Here is a 22662-nt window from a genome sequence, read left to right as displayed (position 1 = left end):
GATCAGGGGCAGGGAGAGGCTTTCATACACCCAGTGTGCCAGCAAATAATTAAAACAATCCTAAAAGATGCCAAGAGGAGAAAGCAGAGAGGGATAGTGCGCTGTGAAGCAGGAGTAAATTGCTTTTCTTCCTGGTAATTATAGGTTTATGCTTTTCAACTGATGCAAAGAGCTGCTATTTTGCACCTTATTATGATAATAACATTTTTTTTGCTCTTCGTTTTGTTACTCAAGCTTGGTAAATTATGAAAACAATGTTACACTCAGTGGGGTCACTCGATGCGTACGTTCAGCTGCACTTGTGCGCGTCACCGGTTTGGACTGTTTTTTCCACTTTCCTCTGTTCCTGCCAAATAATGACAATGCAAACGATTTATTTTCATCTTTGAGTTTCAGGCCACCATCTCTCTGCGCACACGCTGCTGTCGCTGTTAAATCGACACAGTGGGTCTTTGTTCAGTATACTCTGTGGAGCGTCTGCAGTTGTTCAGTGGAACTGGCACAGAGCCTCCTCGAGACTTTACCTGGCTCACAGCAGACGATAGTCAGCAGGCTGAAAAAAGGCTTTGATGCTTTTCTGGTTCTGCAAAGGGAAAGTCAGAGGTAGGCTGAATATTCATATTCAGTCACACACTTGCTAGGTCTGATTTAAGCCATGATTCAGTGTTCCCGGATCTGTTGCTGCACCAGGAAAAGGCAGAGCAGAAAAGCATGTAATGAAAGAAGAAGAGAATCAGATCTGCTGTCTTCTCTTTCTTTTAGTCTTTGTCCATCTGTGCTGAACTGCTTTTATCAAGTTATTGTCACATAGAACGCGTTTAATTTATCAGTGATTATCAGTAGCTTTTGCTAGTGTGATAGTCAAAATAATACCTACAACAATAAATGGGTGATAATCACAGATGTTCCACGATGCAGTAGCTTTTTCTTGCCTACCCATATGTTTTCACTCGAGACGGCTTCTCACGACTGCCAATGAAACTTCTCACCATATCCTAAAAAGAAACACCTTCTCCCCTTTTACACCAAGTTGCTTTGCTCACACACACAAAGACAAAGCTGAATCTGTTTGACAGATGATTGATGCGACACACGCCAGCTTTTCTCGTCCTGCCACATTCATTTCCTCTGTATGGACCCGCTGCACTGTGCTGATACAGAGCAGAAATATGAACAGGTGTGACATGGGTAATTTGTTCACATGGCCTAGAGCAGTAGTTGGCCAAAACTGGGCAGCTCAGCTCAGTTTAGAGTTGAAATCCAGCTCGCAGCGGCTGACCGAGGTCTCTGTAGGCGACCCCAAAGAAATCACTTATGTTTTGAGAACAATGGCTTCAAACCCGAATTCGCTCTCTCGCTCTCTCGCTCTCTTGCTCTCTTGCTCTCTCACTCTCTCGCTCTCTCGCTCTCTCACTCTCTCGCTCTCTCACTCTCTCACGCTCTCACTCTCACTCTCTCGCTCTCTCTCGCTCTCTCTCGCTCTCTCGCTCTCTCGCTCTCTCACTCCGTCCTTGTGTCTCAAAGAAATGTTAAAAGGAAATTTTATTATATCTCATTAAAAGTAATGCAAATGTTTGTTGAACTCTGATTTCACTTACAATAAATCAGGTCAGTTTAACACTCTGTTTAATGTTTGTGACTAAATGGTCTGTATCCACATTTTTAAAGTAACCTGAGAAATAAAATGAAAGTAGGTCCTCGAGACAAACCTTCACCCAACTGTCCTTACAGCTTTAAGTAGCTCTTCAGCTCAGTGTTCAAACTGGATTTATGCTTTATACAAAGGGATTAAGGTGAGTCCCACCGTAAATACCTGTAGTGCTGGTCCATCGTCCACACCTTATATCCACTACCACAACACTAAATGAGTGTATTCTACAAGTTTAGGTGTTATTAGGTTACTAAACTACCCACATTAACTTTTTTTCCCATCAGCATGTTAAAAATTCAGTATTCACATAAATCGGCCTCTACATACAACAAAACTTGTGGGAGGAATGCAGATTTCTCGTGGTTTTACTGATACAGCTATACGACAAAGCTCTGGAGTCTATGCATATACTTCAGGCCGAGCCACAGTATATACATGCATAATGCAGAGTCCAGTTTTCACTGATTTGTGGTATTGTTTTGCTCTTTTTTCTGTCCCAAATGGTCAGTAAGTCTCAGATGTCATACACAGTGATGACTGTATAAACTTTGCTTAAATGCCTCACTAACATGCAGACAAACACAGAAGGCGTCTCTGAAGATTTGAAGGTACTCGTACTGGGAACGCTGCGCCTGTGGGTGCAAAGAAACATCAGTTTAAAACATGCAGCTTGTAAACAAACTAATCTGCACATTCTGCCAGATTATTGCTCACACTACAACAGGGTACTGTCAGACGCCCACGCAGGTTGAGCTGGGACCAGACTGGTGGTGCTGGGTCACAGTTCTTACCTGAATTGGAATTTATTGAGATCTTTGGTTATAGGGATACTTGTGCTGAATAAAATTCTGACTCGTCCCAGATCACCATTGCAGAAGCAACAGAGCCAGCCATCCAGAAGGGCGAGAATTTGTTTTCATGGTGCACTTACTCACAGTTTCAGTCTCATGTGTCCCCGTCTTATCGTCATCCTTGATCCCTTCTTATCTCGCCTTCCCTGTTCTGCCCCTTCTTTTTCTTTCCTTCTCCTCTCGCTTTGCTAACCGCAAATTTGGATGAAGCGTACAGTTGCCGTAGCCAAACGCAAGCCGGCACAACCTCTGTACTTCTACTGCTTCCCTTGATTGATGTTCTCATATCTATCGCTCACACACACACTCAGCGGCTCTCAGATAGAAACAGACTATTAGCATTGGCTCTGTGCCGTCTCCATTCTCACAGTAAGTTAGAAGAAGATCTCGCTGGCAGAGGAGAAAGAAGAAAATGATAGAGAGACAGATAAAGACAGTGAGCTAAAGTTAGTGCCAGCTCAGAGTCCAGACAGGAAGAAGAAGATGGAAACAAAGGAAACAAATGAGACAAGTGCATAATAGTGTTTACTGTGATGTGCTGTCATTGCCAGCCGAGTGCATTACTATACATCCATCTAAGTTGCGGTGCACTGCACAAAACTGAAACTGTGTTCGTGGGTTGTGCATGAGAAATTAAAATTGGTTTTAAAGTGATGGTTGCAAACGCTGAATTCAGAGTTGTAACAGAGTATCGCAGGAGTGCAAAATGGCCAGTTTATCGAGCGACCCAGTAAAGCAGAGGTGCGTGACCTTCTCCTCTCCACGTGTACACATCCTGCAAGAGTTTAAATATTTAAATTGGATGCATTTCCCTTTTCCTCACATAGCCTTATCATTATCCTTTAAAGACCCATGAGAACACCTGGGAACCATATATTGTGTTATTTGACTCTGATCCTTGTCTCATTATGCATCGCTATCTTCTTCTTACTGTTGGGCATTTTAATCAGGAAAACAGTAGTTTAGCTTCCAGCCTTTCCGGCGCCCCTACCTGGATTCATTATGTGTCTTTGAACAGCTCAGTCCTCTCTGAATATGAATGACGCCTGCATCGCTCTGATACAGGTGTGTGTGGAATGAACTTTGTCACAAGAATTTTTTTTCCTCAATTGTATTTGATTATTCAAGGAAGTAAAAAAATTACCATATAAGGATGAAAAAATAGCAAGATGACTGAATAACCACTGGCACCAGCTCGAGCATTTTAGCATCTTTTTTTTCATCACCTGCTCAAAAACAGTCCATAGATTATCTGAACACAGAAGAATATGTAACAACGACTTTAACCCTTACATCCAGTGTGAGGCAAATTTGACCCGATTGGATCTGACAGCAGGAAAATTTCACTAAAGTTCATCCATTTAGTCTGAAATGTGGTGAGTTTTCACAAAAATGTTATACAGGAAAAAGACTATCAGGGGGCGTGCTTTTTCCTTTCGTGCCCCATTTTTGTGGAACAACCTCCCTCGAGATATTAGGCAGGCATGCTCTGTGGAGGGTTGTAAAGCTAAGTTAAAGATCCACTTGTTCACCGTGTCCCATGTGTCGTAAAGTTTCTACTGGTTCTATCAGTTTTTAAATTGTCCTGTTTTTTTCTGTATTGCGTTATTTATTTATCTTTTTTTATCTTCAAATAGCTGTTCAGCATATTATTATCATTTTTATTATTATTGTTGTTGTTGTTGTTGTTAATTTAGTGGCTAGCACTGTCACCTCACAGTTAAAAGACTTCTGGGATTATACAATTATAAAATCACCTGAGATGCCAGTGTGGGACATACAAACACAAATGACTCCAATTTGTTCAAGTAAATGGAGAGTCCTCTTCACACACTAAGGTTAAATATGGTGTTCCACAGGGTTCAGTGCTAGGACCAATTCTATTTACATTATACATGCTTCCCTTAGGCAGCATCATTAGAAGACATAGCATAAATTTTCACTGCTATGCAGATGACACGCAGCTCTATCTATCCATGAAGCCAGGTAACACACACCAATTAGTGAAACTGCAGGAATGTCTTAAAGACATAAAGACCTGGATGGCCGCTAACTTTCTGCTTCTTAATTCAGATAAAACTGAGGTTATTGTACTCGGCCCTGAAAATCTTAGAACTATGGTATCTAAGCAGATTCTTACTCTGGATGGCATTACCTCGGCCTCCAGTAACACTGTGAGGAACCTTGGAGTCATTTTTGACCAGGACATGTCCTTCAATGCACATATTAAACAAATATGTAAGACTGCTTTCTTCCATTTGCGCAACATCTCTAAAATTAGAAATATCCTGTCTCAGAGTGATGCTGAAAAACTAGTTCATGCATTTATTACTTCCAGGCTGGACTACTGTAATTCTTTATTATCAGGATGTCCTAAAAACTCACTGAAAAGCCTTCAGCTGATCCAAAATGCTGCAGCAAGGGTACTGACAGGGACTAGAAAGAGAGAGCAGATTTCTCCTGTTTTGGCTTCCCTTCATTGGCTTCCTGTTAAATCCAGAATTGAATTCAAAATCCTGCTCCTCACATACAAAGTCTTAAATAATCAGGCCCCATCTTATCTTAATGACCTTGTAGTACCATATCACCCCATTAGAGCACTTCGCTCTCGCTCTGCAGGCTTACTTGTTGTTCCTAGAGTATTTAAAAGTAGAATGGGAGGCAGAGCCTTCAGTTTTCAGGCCCCTCTTCTGTGGAACCAGCTTCCAGTTTGGATTCGGGAGACAGACACTATCTCTACTTTCAAGATTAGGCTTAAAACTTTCCTTTTTGCTAAAGCATATAGTTAGGGCTGGACCAGGTGACCCTGAATCCTCCCTTAGTTATGCTGCAATAGACGTAGGCTGCCGGGGATTCCCATGATGCATTGAGTTTTTCCCTTCCACTCACCTTTCTCACTCACTATGTGTTAATAGACCTCTCTGCATCGAATCATATCTGTTATTAATCTCTGTCTCTCTTCCACAGCATGTCTTTATCCTGTTTTCCTTCTTCACCCCAACCGGTCGCAGCAGATGGCCGCCCCTCCCTGAGCCTGGTTCTGCCGGAGGTTTCTTCCTGTTAAAAGGGAGTTTTTCCTTCCCACTGTCGCCAAAGTGCTTGCTCATAGGGGGTCATATGATTGTTGGGCTTTTCTCTGTATTTATTATTGTGCGATCTACTGTACAATATAAAGCGCCTTGAGGCGACTTTTGTTGTGATTTGGCGCTATATAAATAAAATTGAATTGAATTGAATTTCCTACCATCCATCAGCTTATCCTCTTTCCAGGGTCGCTGGAGCCTATCTTAGGCATGTCTTAGGGCAAGAGGCAGGGTACACCCTGGACAGGTTGCCAGTCTGTCACAGGGCTAACACACAGACACAAACCATTCGCACTCACATTGTGCAAGGAATTGTGCAGGAAGCAAACACGGGAGCACATGCAGCCTGATGGTGGAATTGAACTCAGGACCTTCTTGCAGTGAGGCAACAGTGCTAACCACCGTGCTGCCCCTGTTTCCTGCCGTTACTTTAAATGCATATACTAGTTTGCAGTAATCACGTTTTAGGCTCCAAGTGTTAATTAATATGGAGATTCTCATTATAATTATGAATGACAGTTCTGAGGATTTTTGATGATATAGAACTAAAGGCCTCGTTTCATGGCTGTAATAATGTTTATATAATGAATCCCAGCAGCTTCAGATGCTCCTGGCAGTTTCACTTTTAAAATCTATATTTGTGAAAGGAGATGTTTTCTGCAGAAACATGTTTTACCTCAAATATCGACTTCCCTATTTTGTGAAACACTGATTAATGAATAATTATCCATTTTTTAATGTCAGATAGTTTTAATCCTGAATTGATCAGTACTTCAAAATTTGTTGAGATATATTATGAGGGAATTGTTGCACCATACTGTGAGGGTGTAGAATATGAAGAGCATGTAAGGGTTAAACTAAAAAGAGGCACAACTCAATGGATTAAAAACTGGAAGGGCTTCAATGCCAGGAATATGAAGCTAGTCTAGTAAATGGGAAGTGTTCTGCTAGACAGCGATTGGCTGTTTAAATGCAAGCAATGGAGAAAAATGGCAGAAAACTGAAGTAAAACGAAATGCTTTCTATGTATGAAAGCAATGTTTTTTTTTTTCAAATAAAACAGTCATAATAACAGAAATTATAAGAAACACCTAAATGACAGTGGTGCACATTCGGCAAAGGGAAGAGAGAGCCTAGATATTCATTACGTCGCTGTAAAACCAAGACAGGCTCAGCAGGAACACAGTCTCAGCTTTAAGGGGAAACAGATGAATTCAGCGTATGCTTTGAGAGTTTCATGTGGATTCTAATCTAATCTTTTAGTCTCAGTAGAGCAGGCAGCTGTTTTCAGTAAACAATCTCTCATACGCGCTGCATATGGCAGAGAAACAAAGTTAGCTTCAAAGTTGGTGAAGCTAGCAAAATATTTAGCTGCTAAACAGCAGAGGTATCCCTCAGGGGGGGATAGTGGCGTAAAAGGTCACCACGTCAAATTGTGACTAACTCGTTATGAAGTTTTGTCCCTGGCTGGCAAGCAGTTAATGTTGCTTAAAGTTTAGGAAACTAGCTTGATTTAAATTAAGGAGTGGTCAAAGTCATTATTAAAGGAATACTACTGAACCCGGTGACCCTGAATCCTCCCTTAGTTATGCTGCAGTAGGTGTAGGCTGCTGGGGATTCCCATGATGCACTAAGTGTTTCTTCTTCACTCACTATGTGTTAATAGACTTCTCTGCAGATGGCCCCGCCCCTCCCTGAGCCTGGTTCTGCCGGAGGTTTCTTCCTGTTAAAAGGGAGTTTTTCCTTCCCACTGTCGCCAAAGTGCTTGCTCATAGAGGGTCATATGATTGTTGGGTTTTTCTCTGTATGTATTATTGTAGGGTCTACCTTACAGTATAGAGATTTGGTGCTGTATAAATAAAATGGAATTGAATTATTAAAGCCATACTACTGAACCTGTGAAAACTGTTGTGTGATATCCTCAGGGGGTTTGACGGGAGCTTCCCTTTGTCTGATTTAGGACACTTAGAAAACAGGAAAAGACCAACAAAAATGCTTTTAGTTGGAGTATGGAACATGTAGATTAAGGTTCTTGAAACTTCACACATCAGAGACCAAAATCATAGCCGCTTTTTCCATCTGCCTGCACGAGTTCTGCAACTTTTTCCAAGTGAAGTACTAAATCACTAGAGAACCTATTCAGGCTACAAAAGGGTTTGTTTTATGTGTAACTATAGTTTGAATGTTCACAGGGGACCAGGACAGGCATTTTACACAAAGCTCTGTTCTGCCAACATCACCCTACTTCCATATAATTACTTATTCTTTGCAAAGAAAAAAATATGGAGGTTTCCAATGCATGCTTTATGTTGGACAAATTCAGATTTGAAGCTCTGATTTGCCTTCCTAACTTCAGAAATGCTTGCATGATTGGATTCGTGGGTGTGAGCAAGTAATCATAAGATATTTAAACAAGTGTTGATACTGGGAAGTATACTCATAGAACCAGAGTTATGCCATTTGACTTTTTCAGTGTTGTTTTGTTTAGTTTTAATGTAGAATTATCATGAACGCAGGTCATGACAGCCTGTGTTGCTAATAGTTTAATCCTCTGTTAGGAGGCCGACATGTTTTTAATTACCTGTAAATTGTATGGATATGCTTGTGTTTATATGGCCAACAAAACGAGTTGAAAGCATAATAATCTCAATATTTGCATTTAAAGTAATACTTGGTCAAATTCAGAGAATATACATTTTTAACCTTGCTTGGATAGCGGATCCCAAAACCTTATGTGTATTTAAAAAAGGGATTTACACGAACAACTAGACTAAATTACTGCTACTCTGAACCGGTGCCAGCAACATTTCTTAGGCTACTTAAGTCTAAAACAAACAAGAGAAACAACCTGAATTTATGCAAACGGTGTTCCTTCAGAGCACTTGCGAGTCAGCTTTCATCTTCTCTCTAAATTAGCTCTTATTGCAAATTGTCTCTCTTATTCTGTGTATCCCACCCACACCTGCTATTGACACAAACATAATCACAGATGCACACATTGTATGCCAGCATTTTGTTCCTGTTGTAACTGGATTACAAGTGGGTGGCAATCCTCTTTTTCCCCCCCGCGCTGGCTCACATCTCTCACACATTCACCGCAGCGACAGTGGATCTCTAACTTCAGATTAGGATTTAGGGAAGAGTTGTCAAACTTTTTCTTTGTGTATTGTTTAAGACATTTTAGATTTAACAAGCCCGCTTGTTTTATGTTTGCTACCAAACTCATATTTTATGTAACTCCATATTTTATGGATGACTTACTTTTTGAACCCCTTGTAGTCTGATTTTCTTTCATGTGTCTGGCCCTGGATCACTTCTAATAGGAGAATCGGACAATTGCAGCCGACTCCTAACATCCCGACCTGTGTGTGCTCTTACAGCTAAGGACAATTCCTCACCGAAACATTCCCAAAGCCATAGCAGGTCAGAGTAGCCCCTGAGGGTGTAGCTCAGCATTGCAGTGGAAAGAGCGATATAATGGCCACCTCTGTCCAATACTGGGGTCACACTGTGGCCCTCTTGATGCTGTACTTTCTGCAACTCTAGTAAAATCTGAACAAATCACCTTGCTGTCCTAGTACTTATTTCACAATAAATGCAGGGTGCTGTGCATCTATAGGTCATTTTTGCTTTAAACTGTGTGTTTTACCGTATGTTGAAGTGTGTGTGCGCTGAGCTACATTAGTACACGTGCAGCATTGTGTGTGTGGTCTGTCTCATTTGTTGACTGATTTGTTTGGACCTTTTCTGGTTTTGGAGATAAACACGTTGAAGCAGATATGAATATTCCTAATGGCTTTTTAATGTCTTTCTAATTTGCCCTTTAAAGGGCTCTAATGGACTGTCCCCATGTTTGCACAGAGAGGAAAAAACAATGGCTCTGACTCATTTGGTGGTTACCTTTGAGCCTGCACTAAAGCAGACAATATCATTACACTCCTTTAGAGCTCCCCCCGTAGGAAGAAACATAATACCGTCATATTTTACACCAAGTGTTTGTGTAGCAGCGCATATTTAAAAGGGGCTCCTAGGGTCCCAGCTTCGGGTATGAAAGATCACACAGAACTGATCTTGATGACTCTGAGCACGTTACTTTAGATATTTTGGTGATTTTCATGATCATCTTAGCTCAGTTGCTTCTCAGTAAAACTTTAGCTTCTTCTCTGCCAAATACACACTTTTGCCATTTCTATCCAATAATGTGACTGATGTCACCACACTAGGCAGGCAGCTGTGCAAAAATGCTTAAACGTCGAACAGCAAATGCCCTCCCGACATTGTTGTGCACACGTTCACGTGTGTGCATTTCGCTGTCGCAATGCAGCGATGATGAAAAACTGATGCAAGACACAAACCAAAGCATGTGTCTACAACTGCAGTTGGTGACGGCGAGAGAGAGACATATGGAGGTTAATAACCTGTCAGCCTTGCTCTGTAACAGTGGAGAAGTTGGCCGTATGAATCATGTGGCTCTTCAGTGTGTTTAGCAAGAGTGTGTGTGTGTGTAAAAGAGTGACATCCAGGCAGAAAAGGAGCATTTACAATGATAGAAGCGTCATTAGTAGTAACATTGTCTCTTTTGTTACAATGAAACATATGTGTTTGTTAACAGTAGTAATCACTGATAGCGTGAGTGTATGTGAGCGAGAGTGAGAGGGGAAAGGTGTGAGCAGAGGTTGATTGCAAAGCCATTTCCTAAGGCTTTGTCGCGCTCTGTTAGCTGAAGAGCTCCGTTTGAAAGACAATTTGTCTACTGCTGAGCACTCTGGCAAAGAGCGACCTTGTGTTGAAGAAAGTCTGCACATTCGTGTGTGTGTGTGTGTGTGTGTGTGTGTGTGTGTGTGTGTGTGTGTGTGTTTACCAAACTTTTAGCTGCCTCTGCTGTTTTCATGCATGTATGATTCGACATACAAGCCCGGTGCATCCTATACTGCTATACTGCACACACACACACACACACACACACACACACACACATAATATATATATACATATATATATGTTCATTCATAGTTCTTAAATGAATCACATGTAATGTTACTGTAGCGCAGATGAAAGCCTCTTCCAATCACCATCGAGCAGCCATCAGTGGCCGATTGAGTGGCCGCATTAGCAAGGTCGTGATCTGCTCTCAGGCTCATTTTCAAAGCGATGCAGGCTTGGCCACTCGCCCACCAGATTTGGAGAGAGGTCCTCATCATCTTCAGACCTCGGCTCTGTATGGGATATCTTTTCAAATGGTAAAATCTAATCAAACTGCAGTGCACTGCTGTTTGATTTTTTCTAATATAGAATAGACTGCCGGCATCCTGGACGATAGTTGATCTGATGAGGTGTCTCAAAAAACATATTGTTGATGATTTCCTTACGTGGTCTCATTGTTTTCTTACAGGTATGCTGTTCTGCAGGACCCTGCAGGCTGGCTGAGTGTGAACCCAGTCAGAGGAACTGTCAACACCTCAGCCTCACTGGATCGCGAGTCTCCTTATGTCTATGACAACAAATACACAGCTGTCTTCATCGCCACTGATAACGGTGAGTGCGCTGTAATCTGAGTAAAACTAATATATAATCTAGATAGGATCTATTTTTAGAAATACTTGAAATTTAAGCAGTCTGGTTTATCCACTGTGGAAACTTTTATTCCCATTTTCATTGTACAAAGAACTTTTCATGGGTGATAAGTGTTAGTTCAGACATGAAAAAGTAGAAACAGAGCCGCCTTTGTACGTACTGAGCACTCTTGACTTTACCTGGCAACAGTCAAACTGTTATTTTTCCCATGGTGACAATAGGACAGCCTTATGTGGTGCTGCTGCGTCTATTGGACCATATGGCGGCTGCTTGGCAGTGTCAGCCGAGCTGCTGCTTTGAGACTTTCCAAAGCACAGATGAAAGTGTCGAGAGCTTTGGCGCATTTCGCTTTTTTTCTCTTCGCTTCCCACTCTGTCTCATCATCTCTCTGTGTCTGTCTCTTTGTCCCCCTTCCTCTGTCTCTCTACCTTCTCCTATCAATCCATCTGCTCTCCTGTGCTCGGGAGATTCTGACAGATCCATTAGAGGAACTGAGGGATTCTATTAGCAGGCAGCAGAATAGCACTGTTGTGCTGGGGAATTCGGTAGCCTTAGAAAGATGAGCACTGAAAGAGGAGTAATGATGGGGCAGGAGGAGAAGCTAGAAGGGGGTGGAAGGGTCAAGAAAAGAAGAAAAAGGAAGGGACATAAGAGGAGATAACAAGAAAAAGATATAGAGCAGGGGAAGTGTGTGACGAATAGGTGGAAAAGAAGAGAAATGGAGAGTGGACTCAGCCAGGTGAAAGAGTAAGATCTGTGTTAAAGCCGGCAAAGGATGGATGAATGCAGGAAGTTATTGCAAAGTCTTCAGTGGGACTGACATTGTTAACATGTAACCTCAGATATTTTTTTAAGTTAATTTCCCATCAGTTTTGAAAAGTGCCTTTTAACAGAGAAAGGTCTGAGCATATGAGGCCTCTAAAACTCATTTTGTAGTTACTGTGTGCATGGAGACACTGCCTACAGTGTGATGTATGCATCGCTTTAGATCCTGTTATATTGTGAAATGACATTTGGGCTGATATAAAAGCTCAGTGCTTAGAAAGGCCGTGAACATCACAACAGCCACGAAGTAATAGTGCACAAAAAAAGAGGAACATTTTCATGTGTTTTATATTCATTACATATAAAATGAAATATTCCCAGCCTTTTTGTTTATATTATATGTTCATGGTTCGAAGCTCATGAAAATCATCCTAAAAAGTACATTTATATACTTTTTTGGGCCCATGAATTACTGCATATGTAGTCGAGTTTACCAAGTCTTTCATCAGTTTTCCTTTGTATAGTTTTTTTTGTCAATGCAAACATAAAACTCAGGCATGACTTTGGTTCTAATATTTTTTTATAAAAAAACCTTAAAATAAGCTCACTGAGCTAAATATCAGTGTTGTTACAGCAGACTGGCATTGCTAAGGTGCTGCTGTTTAGCAGTTATTCTCTGAATTATGTATCTGAACATGGTTATATGTTGGTAATTAGCTTTTAACACACAGTGCAGCGTAGGCCAATCCAAACGTAATTACATTTTCAACAGTTTAGTCATAAAGTATTTAACAAAATCAAAGATTCAGCAGAATGATGTGTTATTTTCCTGATGGGGGGAAATGAATGATTGCAGCCAATCTCGGCGCTTCATCAAGTTTCTGATGAGACGTTTAACTGTAAACATACGGATGTTAAACAACAGTTCATAACAGTTACATTAAAGGACGCTTTGCCTACATAGATTTTTTAAATATTGTTTCACGGCCGACACACTGACGTCCCCTGAGACACGTATCTGTTCTGTGTACTGTATGTCTAGGCTCTAAAAAGTCAAATACACTGAAAATATGAGCCTGTGCTGCTATTCTGTCTACAGAGACGTATGCAACAAGAACAAGCTCAGTCTTTAAAAAAATGATGTCGATTTTCAAGCGTGTCTGTACGTGGTCGAGAAATTTCAGAATACTGATGCGTACCTGCTTGACTGCCACCTCCACTCTTTTCTGCTCGCTGTGTCATCAACTGGACAAATCTGTTCCTTCCCCACAGCTATCAGCGCAATGATGACTGTATGACAGCCAGCCTGTGTCAGCTACACTGTAAAAAAAATTGTAATATAAAAGTATTGTACTGTGTATTTTACAGTTTTGTACTGTTTTTCTAGAATATCATTAAATTTACATAAATAGACTGATTTTACATTTCAAATGTAAAATAACATAAAATCACTGTAAATGTAATAAAACACAATTTTCTTGTTTTTTAAATATATTTGTCTGCACATATGCATATGTAGATTGTTAAAATACATTCACAAATGTATCATAATTTCACAAATATTTGTCAGTTATTTGAAAGATTGAACTGTTAAATTCAAATGTAATGCTGTGGAAAAATATATAAAATGATTCTTATAAACTTTTTTTTACATCAAATAATGTTATTTAGGGCGATCGTGGCTCAAGAGTTGGGTGTTCGTCTTGTAATCAGAAGGTTGCCGGTTCGAGCCCCGGCTCGGACAGTCTCGGTCGTTGTGTCCTTGGGCAAGACACTTCACCTACCACCTACTGGTGTTGGCCAGAGGGGCCGATGGTGCGATATGGCAGCCTCGCCTCTCTCAGTCTGCCCAGAGCAGCTGTGGCTACAACTGTAGCTGCCTCCACCAGTGTGTGAATGTGAGAGTGAATGAATAGTGGAATTGTAAAGCACTTTGAGGGTCTCGAAAAGCGCTATATAAATGCAATCCATTAGTATTTAAACCAACTGTTAGCTGTATATTTCTGTACATTTAAGTATTATTATTCATATTGCCACATTCATTGACCTTGTTTATAGGTAATTTCATTGTTTAATCACATTAAAATGTTCCTAATTTAATGTTTAAAAGCACTTGAAACAGGCAAAATCCCATGTGAAATTAGGGCAACAAACTGTATTGTCATTACTGAAAATAACCGTATTTTTATGAGAAAGTTATTATCTGTTATTTTATGGTATTATTTTGGCGCCCCAGCTGCCGGAATATTACTGTTGTTGTTTTTTTTACAGTGTACCAGCAGGATATCGATTGACCCTTACATTTTCTATCTTTACATTTATGCAGAGACCTCGAATGAATACTATCCACCTACAGAGGACGAAGAGGTTTTGAGTAGAAAGACAGAAGGGCTGTGTTTAACAGAAGAAGGACAAGTCCTGTTTCAGCAGTGCCTGTAAACACAAGTGCAAGAAATACAATAGCAGAAAAATCTACTGAAATAAATAACAGAGGGTTAAAGAAAGTATAGGCATCAGTTTTAAAAGTATGTGGACACTGATCTTAAGAAAATTGATGAAATTAGTGGTTTTACAGCCACTTTAGGCTGATCTGACCTGGACTCAGAAATGCCAAGAATATACACTATTACAGTTATTTTGTTTTGTGTTTTTTGTGCATGGTTAGCAGCAGATTGACGGTAGCTCCTGTTAACAGCATGAGGGCAGGTCAACTCCAGCAGCCCTCTGGGTTGTAACAGATGGTCGATGATGGTGCGAACACACCATTCCCAGAGAAAGATTGAAGTCCAGCTCAAGGAAGAAAGAACAGAAACATACATATGATATGAGAGATTTACAAAGAAACCAAGATGATGGCATTGATCTAAAAATCAAAGGTCATCAGCTGAAGAATTAGCAACAGCTGAATGCAGTCTGGAGGCTACGCTCTGCTGCCAGAGTAATCAGTTGCACCTATAGAAGAAGCGAGCCAATCATCAGCCACTTTATAATGTGTTAAGTCGTAATCTTTGAGGATGATGCAATCGTCAGTGCATGTACACTTTGTGAGTTATTCACCATTGTATTCGTGTTTGTGCAGGTTGTATTGTTTCTAACGTCGTGTGTTTCTGATTCCCAGTTATAATTTAAAAGCCACAAATGAGTTTAGCCTGTGCAGCAGCACCTGGCAGGCCTGTGGAGCAGGACGATATTGTTTGAAGTGGTATTGTTCCAACCTGAGCGCAGGGCTTGACGGGCTGTTTATATAAACTCTCATCAGTAGCTTCTGGTTTTTCACGCCAGCGAATTCTCCTCTGCTCTCTGATTCCCCGCTGGGAGGCCAGCTGTTCCCGCATCGTACCCTCTTCCCTTTCCTTTGCATTAGTTCTTGTGGGTAGATTAAAGTTGTTTTTTTTAATGTCTTTGTCGTACTTGATGCAGAGGCTCTCTGGCCTGCGCCGCACCTGCGTATCCCCTCACTGCTGTGTGTTGCGGTTCAATGTTTTCTGCTGCTCATCATTTAAATGTTAAACTGCCTCCTGGAGGCAGCCATTTGTCATTGGGAGGCATGAATACATTATCAAAGCCCCAGTCGTCTGAAACACGCCAGCACACGCACGCAATCTTCAGTGTTTACTGCCACTGAACCTGCTATTAAAAACCCTGAAGTTATGTGAAAAGTGGCTGAGCAGTGTTGGTTTAAACACATGGATATACTAAGCAGAGACCTCCATTTAGACACTGAAATATTGTGTGTATACACGTGTACCTGTACCACAGTTAGACAACTCCAACATAGTCAAAGAGCTTTGTTAATTATAGGAATATTAAGTATTGCACACATACATGCAGCCAGACTGAGCAGCATGATGAGTCTCAGCATTCATCACAGTCACATCACATCCCCTCTGGTTTAAATCAAAAGTAGAAAGGGGATGCTGAATTCTAATGGGTCACAGATTAAAACCCTTTGGTGCTCAGACAGATTTAAAATTTAATAGTGTTTAGTCGTGTGTGTGTGTGTGTGTGTGTGTGCATATACATAATATGTGAATCTGTGATCTCTCTGAAAGACAGAAAAAGTAATAACAGTGGTAGCAGTGACAGCCTGCATGTGTGTGCAGAGGTACACCTTTGTGTGTCTCTACATGTGTCCATTTTCGAGTGCATTGGCTGCCCACTGTGCTGCCTCATTGACCTACTAAGTGTTGGGAACCAGTGTGCAGCTCGTTGCTGTAACGGGCCGAGTAACTTCCCTGGTTCGGGCAAGCCCAGACACAGAGATTTTACCGCTAAGTGTCTGTCATGTCGCAAGCATATAGTTAGCAGGCTGGCAGGGTAAATGCTGATAGATAGACTCGTGTTTTGTCTTGAGCCAGCTGTGATCAGGGTCCCTCAAACAACAGCAGGGAAATAATAAAGCCTGATGAGGCCAGCGCACTGGGCCTGAAATCAACAGGCAGAGTGAAATACAACCAAACAGAATTTAAAAACGTAACCTTGTAGAGATGATTGTTTATGGAAAACCAAGTATTGTAGTTCTCCTGATCTGTTTTTAATCTATAATACAACTCTTATTAAGGCTGATTTGGTGATTTAGTTCATGACGCATCTTTATTTAATATTATTAAGTCATTAAGGAATGGGCTGTTAAGAGATACGAGCATAGTGAAAGCTAGAAATCAGGCATATGTGCCTGCGACATGTTTTCAAAAGATCCAATATAGTGCAGTCGAGAAAGCGAGAGCTGAAGAGCAGACTGCGTCTAATAGAAAGATAAATATAGTAACAGGAGACTCGGTGTCAAGAAGCCCAAAAAAAAGAGAGAGAAACTTGAAGGAAAATGAGAGATGGCAGCGAGGAAACTGAAAGGTGAAAATTAAAGACACACAGGACAAAGAAATGAAGTTTTTTGGGGAGGAGGAAAATTTCTAAAAGAAAACGTGCGACCTCATGAGGTACATTTGACTGAGTCTTAATTATGTGAATTCTGGAAGCGCTTCCTTGCTCCCGCTCTTCCCTTTATGGTCACAGCCACAGAGGCAGGCAGGTTAACCACCTTCTTGAAATATGTTCTCACCCAGCCAATCAATGATGACCCCGTGCAGCAGTAGGCAAAGGTGATGCTAGTGTAAGGGAAGAGTTCAGGGTACAGAATAAAGACAAGTTGACCCGAGATAATGGCAGTGTAATGGATATGCTCTGTAAAGAAGATCGCAGCTCAACACCGTCTTGCCTTCTGTTGCCTCCTCTGTCTTCCTGTGCTGCTTCATTAACCCCAAATACTCACTGTGTCTTTCCCACTTTGGAGCTTCAGTAGCACCTCCCTCCCTCTCTCTCTGTCCTTCACTGAGTGTCTTTGTCTTTTATTTCTCGACTTGTAGCAGAACCCATTGGGGAAGTCTCCACCTTGTAAACAGGCTCACGTCGTGTCTGTGATTAAAGAATACCTTTGTATGGCTTTGCCAGGGAAGAAATGTCTTTCTCTGTTATTGCCTGTTATCTGGCCTTGCTTATCTCGTGTCCTTGGAATACTGATTCATCTGCAGATCAGAAGTTCTTGCTGTGTCTGGCACACACCAAAACAAACATGGCTCAGCCCACTCAGCAAGGGAGCCTCCGTCTGAGTACAGTACTGTCTGTGGGTACTTATAAGCACTGAAACTACTGGCGATGCTGAATCCGAGTAAATTCCGAACTATTAAAATTTAACGAAGGTCCCTCGCTTCCTCACCCAGCACATTTCCATCGGCGTGTAGTTTTAATGGCAGGGATCCAAATGAAATGAGATGAGTGGTTAGTGGAGATGGAAACGGATAGATAATGAAAGATGAAGTCAGATGATGGAATCAAGCAAACACGGCTGTCGGAGAGCGTGTCATCGGACCAACACAGGAAATCTGTCAGTGCTGTGGAAGAGTCGAACACACCATCTGCATATCTCAGTGTTTATGTGTATTTATCTATCAGGATGTGAGTGTGCTGTGCTTGGTTTGGCTTTAATGATCCCGAGACTTTAGGGTCATCAGGTCAAAATGTCTAACTTCTTCAGTACTTTGACTTCTGAACAAATACTTACAAAACATGCTACATCTAAGGAATGATATCATACTGACATCCTTGTTCACCATTAACTCTTATAAAATAACTATTTTCCAGGGAAAGTTGAAGTGGCAGTGGAAGGTCATCCAGCACTCAGAAGGTCCGCCGTTTGATCTCTCTTCCAGTCTGGATGGCGGCGTGTCCTTGCCGAGATACTGAATTCCTATCAGTGTGTGAGTGTGTGTGTGCGTGCTACAGTCTATGAAATTGTTTGTGAATGGGTGAATGTGGCTGGTAGTGTACAGTGAAGTAGTTTGAGTGATGAGTTGCACACGAAACGCTCATTTAGCTACTTTTACCTGTAGTTTTTGCAAAAATGATTACAGAGCAAACTAGCAAAGAGCAAAAATGACATTTACGTCACCATTTCCATTTCTCTATTCACCATAAATAAATAGAAAACATATTACCCAAGGACACACCTCCATCCAGACTGGAAGAGAGCTCAAACGGCGGACCTTCTGAGGACGTCTGTATATCTGCCCGTCTGTATAGCAATATAAACATCTGTACATAAATATTCCCACCTTTTATTCAACCCATATCTGTATATAATCTGCTCTTTGCACTTCTGATTAGATGCAAACTGTATTTTGTTACCCTGTATTTATACGTGTCTAATGACAATTAAGTTGAATCCTAATCCTAAATGTATTGAATGGCAAACTGTGATAGAAATAAGACATCAGGATGTTGCATGCGAGTGTGTCACAGTACGGCTTATCCTCAGACTGTTATTGATTAATTACTTGAAGAAGCCACGGCATGTGACAGTGACCAAGAGTGCAACAGAGGAGGGCTAAAAAAACCCCCAAAACAATATACCTGAAATATTTTTCAGGTATTTCAGAATGTTGTTTGCATGCGTGCATCTCCAACTGTCAGTGCACTGTGCAAAAAGGAGCCCACAGCCAATCTTGCAAAGACCTGGGAAAAAGATTTTTAATGAGGTATATGAGGTTCAGGTGTAAAGGCTGGGGAAAGCAGGTTGGGGAGCGTCTTTCATTATTTTTGAATATGTAACTAATTTTGGTTTTATTGCTTTCTTACAGAAGCTAGAAGGCAAATCACAAAAATTAAAATGGCTAGACTCCACATCAGCTGACAAAACAGCTGCTTCTAATTTCAGATAGTTGTTGTTTAAGTGCTTTGAATATTTAGAGTGTTACTGCCTGATTAATTAAAGTTTTGGGGGCTTTTTTCCTCACTTGGATGTGGAGGCACTACATTTTGATCTGGCAGCTTAACACAGGGAAAAAAAAAATTGTGAGCACACCAAACAAGAAACCTCCCAAAGAGGGCAATTTTGGTGTTTAATTAGCACAAAAAGAGTTTGCAGTGTAAGCCCACTTAAAGCTGTATCAATACCCTCCTTCTCCAATCACTGTGTATAATAGCCAGCAACTGATAACCCAAACTCTATTCTGAAAGTAATTTGCCAGACTAGCAGCGATGCACCTGTCCCCAACCCTGCTTCTCTCCCTCAAGTCATCTCTCTTAATGACTTGTGCCTATTGTAATTTGTTCTGGCTGGTTTCATTTACAGTTCTGATCAGCCAATCAGATTAGCAGTATGTCATGTGATAGTGTTTGCCGAAGCCCTGAGGAGACTGATGAGTGATGGGACAGAATGAAGTGGGTTATCTGAAGGGAGTTTTAACAAGGTCTGGGATTTAAGCAGTGGCAAGATAGATAGAGAACGGGAAAAACACAGCAGATAGGCGACTGTATCCTTTAGTTTTACCAGTGAGAGTACAGGAGACGCCTGCTCCTTCTATGAAATGCTTTTGCCAGCTGAAATCAAGGCGCTATATGATTATAACTGTATGACGCTTTGAAGTTATTTGCTTGACTCAAAGCGAATCGATGAAAAATGGGTTAGGGGTGTGTGACTCAGCGTTCTAATTTTCTATTTCTCAGTTTTGCGTTTGTGGTTGGACTCGAAGATCAGAGTCCAGCCGTGGAGTCCACTTTGCAAATTTGTATCAAAGTATCAACTACATCAGAACCATCTTCATATACAGTCTGTGACATGAATATGCACTAATTTATCATTTACACTACGTGTGTATGCGTGCACGCACTCGTGCATGTGAGTAAAAACTCAAGTCCTCACATATCCGCTCTGTAAGTCTGACGTCATTAGCCATGTGTGGGCCCAAACTCCGCTGCAGGTCCCAAAGTCAAACGAACACTGCGGCATCACTGAGAGTTAAAAACTGTCTAAATTCTTTCATCTTTAATAAAATGATCAGCGTTGCTGCTTTACCGGGTGTAACTATTAAGTTTAACATCCAGGCATCCATGAAAACAGAATTTATGAAGTTTAACAGAGTTAGAAGTTAGCAGGAAGTTAGCTCGCTAGCTTCCACCTAAACATGATATAGCATGTTCTGACTGAGAGATTTCTGAAACATTCAAACGTACAGCTCTGCTATCACTTCCAACATAAATGAAGACAGAAAACTAAACAGCAGTGACGTTTGTAGGGTTACTGAAGTTGGGCTAGCTGCTATATAATGATGTGCTACGTGATCGCTAGCTAACAGCTATGTTAGCATAGCATAAACACAGTGAAGCTGGAGGATGAACGCTAACTTTTTTCCACTCGTTAAAAGTTAACGTGAGGGTTCCCGATGGTTAGGGACAAATGCAATCGCATGGCAGGATGCTGTAAACGGACCAAACTTCAGTCAGGAGAACAACTGAGATAATCCATCCACAAAACCAGGTTAGTCACTAATATACTGCTGCATGGGCTGGGCTGTAGTTACATCGGAAGGGTTTAAAAACTGAACTTTAAAATGATTAGCGGTAATAAAACCCAAGAGAGGCCGACAGTGATCACTGACTGTTTATAGGGGCTTGTTCAGATTAAATAGAACAAGATACAAAACATGTTAAAAACACAACAACCTTAATAAACGCAGAAGCAGGATTCATCACGTCATCACTTAAAGACCGGATAGCCTCTATGGGGTGATAAATAAATTAAACCCAAACCAGCATGAATGAATGAAAGCATCTTATATATACTTAATATACAGTGTTGCCAATAAACAGATCAAATTAAGTTCAATTTCAATTGTGTTTTCTTTATTTACAAAAATTGCCTCGAGGCTCTTCATACTGCAAGGAAATCCCAACAAGCACTTGGACCATGGGAAGGAAGAACTCCCTTTTAACAGAAAGAGAGCTCCAGAAGAAGCAGGCTCTTTGAGGGGTAATCATCTACCACAACTGGCTGGGTGGTGAGGGGAAGGAGAAAACAGAGTAGACAAATGTTAATGACAATAGTGGGATAAAAGCATTGGCTGAGAAAAGAGTTGAATTGAGGAGAAATGCTCGGTGCATCATGGGAAGCCTGCCTCTCATCTTTGAGATATGATGAGGCCTTGATTGTACGAGACTTGTCTGTGAGAACAAAGATTTTAAATTCTATTCTGTATTTAACGGGGAATAAAAACTAAGAAGGCACTACGGGAGAAATATGAGCAGTCTTTTAGTCCCTCTTAGTACTCTCACTGCAATGTTTTAGATCAGCTGGAGGTTTTCCAGGGAGCTTTTAGAACAACCCGATAAGAATGAATCATAGTGGTCCAGCCTAAAAGTAATAAATGTAGCTTTTCAGCATCGCTCTGTGACAGCGGAGAAGAATTCCTGGTGGCTTCATATTCAACATGCATGTGTCCCGTCAAGAAAAGGGTTGGCTCAGGCAGGTCAAAATCACAGTTCATATGAGCTGAAAACTTGGCTCACACCCTTTTACCAATCCAACTGGCAAACTCATAGAAGGCTGTTTAAGCTGCTTTATAGCAGCAGCACCCTCTGCATCGACCGCTTCAGCATCATCACACGATCACTTCTACTTATGCCTGCCATTAAGTCCCTCTGTATATCTGTATGTGTCTGTGTTTCTGTACTTGAGTATCATTAAAATGGTGTTAAAAAACAACACGACCATGCACTTTAATCCAGCTGGTTACAAAAGTCGAGAGGTGCGTGACCAAAGTACCACCAGTTTTGTGGTGGGCTCCACATGTGACGTCAAACCCATGACAGGTAATGCACGGCGAGCATAGAAGCACCATTAGCTGCTGTGCATCTGCAAGCTGCTATGCAACCCACCTCCAACTCGGCTCCTCGTCTCACTTAATCAGCGACACGTCAACGTTAATGTCGTGGTTACACTGGCGTTTTTTCATGCATACACGTGGAGCAGCGGAGCGGTCCTGCAACAGAGCCGCACCATCAAATATGAATTTCTGCAAGTGGAAATATCAATTTTCTTTTGAATGTTGTGCTTCTGACTGAAATACATTTTAGAATGAATGTATACATCATTTACAGCACTAGGGTCCACGCTGCAGCTCGATGCATTTGAATGAAGTTGTGTAAAAATGTGAACCAGAGTGGACTCCTGCAGTCTCAGCAGATGAAAGGGAATATGAAAATATAGCTGTGTGTGTGTGTGTGTGTGTGTGTGTGTGTGTGTGTGTGTGGCTCAGTGCTGTGCAGTTAGTAATAAAGACTAAGGTTTTTCCTATTTTGCTGGAAGACACCATAAAGTGATGGCGAACAGGTTTAACTAGATTAGTGTACAATTTTTCGGCACAGTAGACACTTCATATAATCACATAATTTTCAAATTCACTTC

The 22662-nt window shown here is 41.2% G+C and overlaps 1 protein-coding gene across 2 annotated transcripts in view; it reads left to right on the top strand.

Annotated features, from left to right (window-relative positions):
- Positions 1–22662, top strand: part of cdh13 (cadherin 13, H-cadherin (heart)) — a 356939-nt gene that overhangs the window by 304756 nt on the left and 29521 nt on the right. For both annotated transcript variants that reach the window (XM_013272522.3, XM_013272523.3), the window contains exon 12: positions 10978–11120. In XM_013272522.3, the coding sequence (XP_013127976.1) occupies positions 10978–11120 (143 nt within the window). The remainder of the gene's footprint in view (positions 1–10977; positions 11121–22662) is intronic.

Source organism: Oreochromis niloticus, linkage group LG7, assembly GCF_001858045.2.
Source record: "Oreochromis niloticus isolate F11D_XX linkage group LG7, O_niloticus_UMD_NMBU, whole genome shotgun sequence".
Classification (NCBI taxonomy): domain Eukaryota; kingdom Metazoa; phylum Chordata; class Actinopteri; order Cichliformes; family Cichlidae; genus Oreochromis; species Oreochromis niloticus.
Note: the sequence above shows the minus strand (reverse complement) of the source record. Positions and strands in the feature narration are given on the sequence as shown.